General features: G+C 41.9%; 1 protein-coding gene across 1 annotated transcript in view; it reads right to left on the bottom strand.

Annotated features, from left to right (window-relative positions):
* The window catches only part of LOC119427267 (glutamate receptor ionotropic, NMDA 3B), a 102,630-nt gene that overhangs the window by 44,686 nt on the left and 54,318 nt on the right, over window positions 1–3,626 (bottom strand). Inside the window, exons 6-7 of the mRNA XM_037694848.1 lie at window positions 3,287–3,433; window positions 2,933–3,078 (exon numbers count right to left, since the gene is read on the bottom strand). Coding sequence (XP_037550776.1) covers window positions 2,933–3,078; window positions 3,287–3,433 — 293 coding nt within the window. The remainder of the gene's footprint in view (window positions 1–2,932; window positions 3,079–3,286; window positions 3,434–3,626) is intronic.

Below are 3,626 nucleotides of genomic sequence, written 5' to 3'. Positions count from 1 at the left end.
TGATGTTTTTCTTAGTTCATATCTTAGATGTTATTACTGTTTTTCTTTTACATTTTATTGTCGGATGTAACTGGGACCCCGTGTACATAATTTCGCTCCACCACATGTACCACATGAGGTGCGAATGACAATAAAGAAACTCTGACTCTGACTCTTACATTATGGAAAATAATGACCTTTATCACAATATGCTATTTTTTTGAGAATGACCTGTAGGTCCAAAATGAAATGCAGAAGCACTCTCAAGAACAGTATATATGAGGTTTTTTAATTATAAACAAAAATATATGGTATACAAAGCAACTAAAGTAAAGACGGATATCCTCTACTAGAACCATTGGGTTAGATTCTACAATGACGTCACTATGGAGATACACAAACAACGCAAACAATATGATAGAATCCGCAAGCATCTCTGCGAGCTTGGGCTGACACATGGCATCATCCCTCCGGCTAAACTGGTACCGACATAACAAGAGGAAACTTTCAAGTTCAACACGCCAGCGGAGGTCCAAACATTCATCGACAAGATTCAAAAAGGGCAGATAAGTGTAATGGAGTGACTGAATAGATTAAGAACTGATGGAGCGTAATTTCAGCGCATTTCTTTGCAAAATATATTTTTAGCTTAGTTCATCACTAGGTTCATAATATATAATTGGGAATGGTTCCGAAATGTACTCTTTATTAAATATATTTTGAATTTATTGGTTCATTGTTTTATTAAGAGGTTCTACCTTTGTTGTGCATATTAGAAACCACCTCACATATATAGGGATAACTAGATTGTTTGAATAGCAGGAGAAAGTCAGGTGCAGTAATTTTTGCTTGTTAATTGAGGCTTAAGGTCAAGGGAATGGATCATACCATACCACTTTATTTATAAAGCACTTAAAACAGCGACAAGGCCAACCAAAGTGCTGTACAGACAGAACAACAGGTAACACACAAAGCAAAATACAAAATGAGGTAAATCAGAATATAGACATAAAAACGATGCAGATAATTACGACAAACCAGTGTGGAGCATACAGGATCAAAACACAGATCATCTGGTGTAGAAAGCCACCGAATAGTAGTGGGTTTTTAAACGGGACTTGAAAACCGAGAGGGAGGGGGCCTGCCTGACAAGCAGACGTAACTCGTTCCAAAGTCTAGGTCCTGCTACAGAGAAGGCCCCGTCACCTCTGCGCTTAAGACGAGATCCTTAAACTGTGAGGAGCAACTGGTCCGCTGACCTCAGGGAACGCGGTGGGACATACGGTTGTAGCAGATCAGAAAGATAAGGGGGGGGGTGACACTGTTCAGTGATTTGTAGACATACAGGAGTATTTTGAACTGGATTCGAAAGTGAACCAGTAACCAGTGCAGTGAGGCAAAAACTGGTGTAATGGGCTCTCTTTTGCCTGTACTGGTTAAAAATGGGGCTGCTGCATTCTGGACCAGTTGTAGTCGTGCAATGGAGGTCTGACCGATACCAAACAGGAGCAAATTGCAGTAATCAAGCCTAGATTTAATGAATGCGTGTATTACCGTCTCCAGATTATTTATGGACAATATGGGCTTCAGTTTAGACAGCCGCCTCAATTGGAAGAAACATGATTTAACAATCATGTTTACGTGATTGTTAAGTTTCAGGGAAGGGTCCATTATCACGCCCAGATTAGTGACTCTTTGTTTTTCTGACAGGGTTAGAGCAGAAAGGTCGATGCAGTGGTTTGTGATTGTGTCATTGGGAGGGAACAACATGACTTCAGACTTCTTTTCATTGAAACTCAAGAAGTTTAACGCCATCCAGTCCCTGATGTCAGCCAGGCAGTCGAGCAGCGGTTGAATAGAGCATGTACCATTGTGTCTTAGGGGGAAGTAAATTTGACAGTCATCAGCATAGAAGTGGAAGGGCATGTTGTGTTTCCGGAAAATAGCACCAAGCGGCAGCAGGTATAAAGAGAATAGGAGGGGACCCAGGATGGACCCCTGCGGAACCCCCCATTTAAGCTCTGCCTCTGCAGAACTAAAATCCTTGATGGAGACAAAAGGATCTGTCAGTGAGGTAAGATGTGAACCAATTGAGGGCTGACCCTGTGACGCCCACCCACTGCTCTAACCTAGCAATGAGAATCTCATAGTCAATGGTGTCAAAGGCGGCTGTGAGGTCCAACAGGACAAGCAGCACAGAATCACTGGTATCTGTGAATCTGAAGATGTCGTTAAAGACCTTCAGCAGGGCAGTTTCAGCACTGTGGAGGGGTTTAAAGCCAGATTGGAATAGCTCTAAGATGGTGTGACCTTCCAGGAAGCACTTCAACTGGGACTCGACTATTTTCTCCAGTAGTTTAGAAACAAATGGGAGTTTGGAGACAGGCCGGTAGTTGGAAACGACTGAGGGGTCAAGGTTTGGTTTTTTTCAAGAGAGGCTGGACAGCAGCATGTTTAAAGGATTTTGGCACCACGCCAGTGGATAAACTACTGTTTACTATATCAAGAATGGACGGACCTAGAGTTGGAAAAACCTCCTTTAGTAGTCGAGGGGGGACCACATCAAAGGGGGAGCCAGAAGGTTTCAAGCTGCACATGACCTGCTCTAGAGAAGATAGAGTGATGGGTTCAAAATGGTCAAAAGGAGCTACAGATTGAGGTGGGATGGATGGGTCATGAGTTGGAGGGGAAACGAGAGCTCTGGTGGTCGCAATTTTTTCCGAAAAGAAATGTAAGAAGTTGTCGCACAGCTCAGCTCGTTAGCATAAATTAATCCACTTCACCTAATTATTTAAACTTTCATGTTCCTAGAACAACTGGTCGAGATGGAGGAGTCTGTCAGTTAGGATCATTAATTAATGCTAAATCAATTATGAGCAAAAATTGAATGTAAAATACAGAAGAAGTCATGTGTAAACGGCATTTTCAATATGTGGATATGGATATGCCTTACTTTAACATGTGTACACCCTCTGGGGTGGTGGGCTGGTTGAAGCGTCTCATGTAGTCATGCATCTCTGGAAAACTCTTCTTCATGTAATCCTCAGCACTGCTCTCCCTCACTGTCCCAAAGCGGAAGCCAATCGAGGGGTGGTGCAGCTGGGAGAGTGACACAGACGAGATGTAAAAATAATCTTAAACTCAGATTAAATTCAATGCAGCCCTCCCAACACCCAAAACAATTTTGTATTTTAAAAAGTAAAAACCAATTAGAAATAATTCTGCTCTTTGCTTGTTAGCTTGTTTTTGTGTGCGGTATGTGCACGTTCATTGAAAAGAAAGTTTATGTCTATGCATTTAGTTGAACCTTTTCATCGTGAATTCCTGAAACCTGTTCGAAGGTCTTTTCCCCAACCATGACTGCTGCAAGGTTGGCAGTGTAGCTGGACAGCACCAGCAGACAGAAAATAGCCCAGAGGTTCATTAGGAAGCGCCCTGTCCAGCATTTAGGAGTCTGTAAAGAGAAGACATACACCAAGAAATATATTTTAAATAGTTTTGTCATGCATTTGGATATTTGGATATACATACATACACACACACACACACACACACACATATATATACACACACACTCACACACATATATATACACACACACACGCATATATATACACACACACACGCATATATATACACACACACAC

Source organism: Nematolebias whitei, chromosome 21 (assembly GCF_014905685.2).
Source record: "Nematolebias whitei isolate Nwh7 chromosome 21, NemWhi1, whole genome shotgun sequence".
Taxonomy (NCBI): domain Eukaryota; kingdom Metazoa; phylum Chordata; class Actinopteri; order Cyprinodontiformes; family Rivulidae; genus Nematolebias; species Nematolebias whitei.
This window is presented reverse-complemented; position numbering and strand designations above follow the sequence as displayed.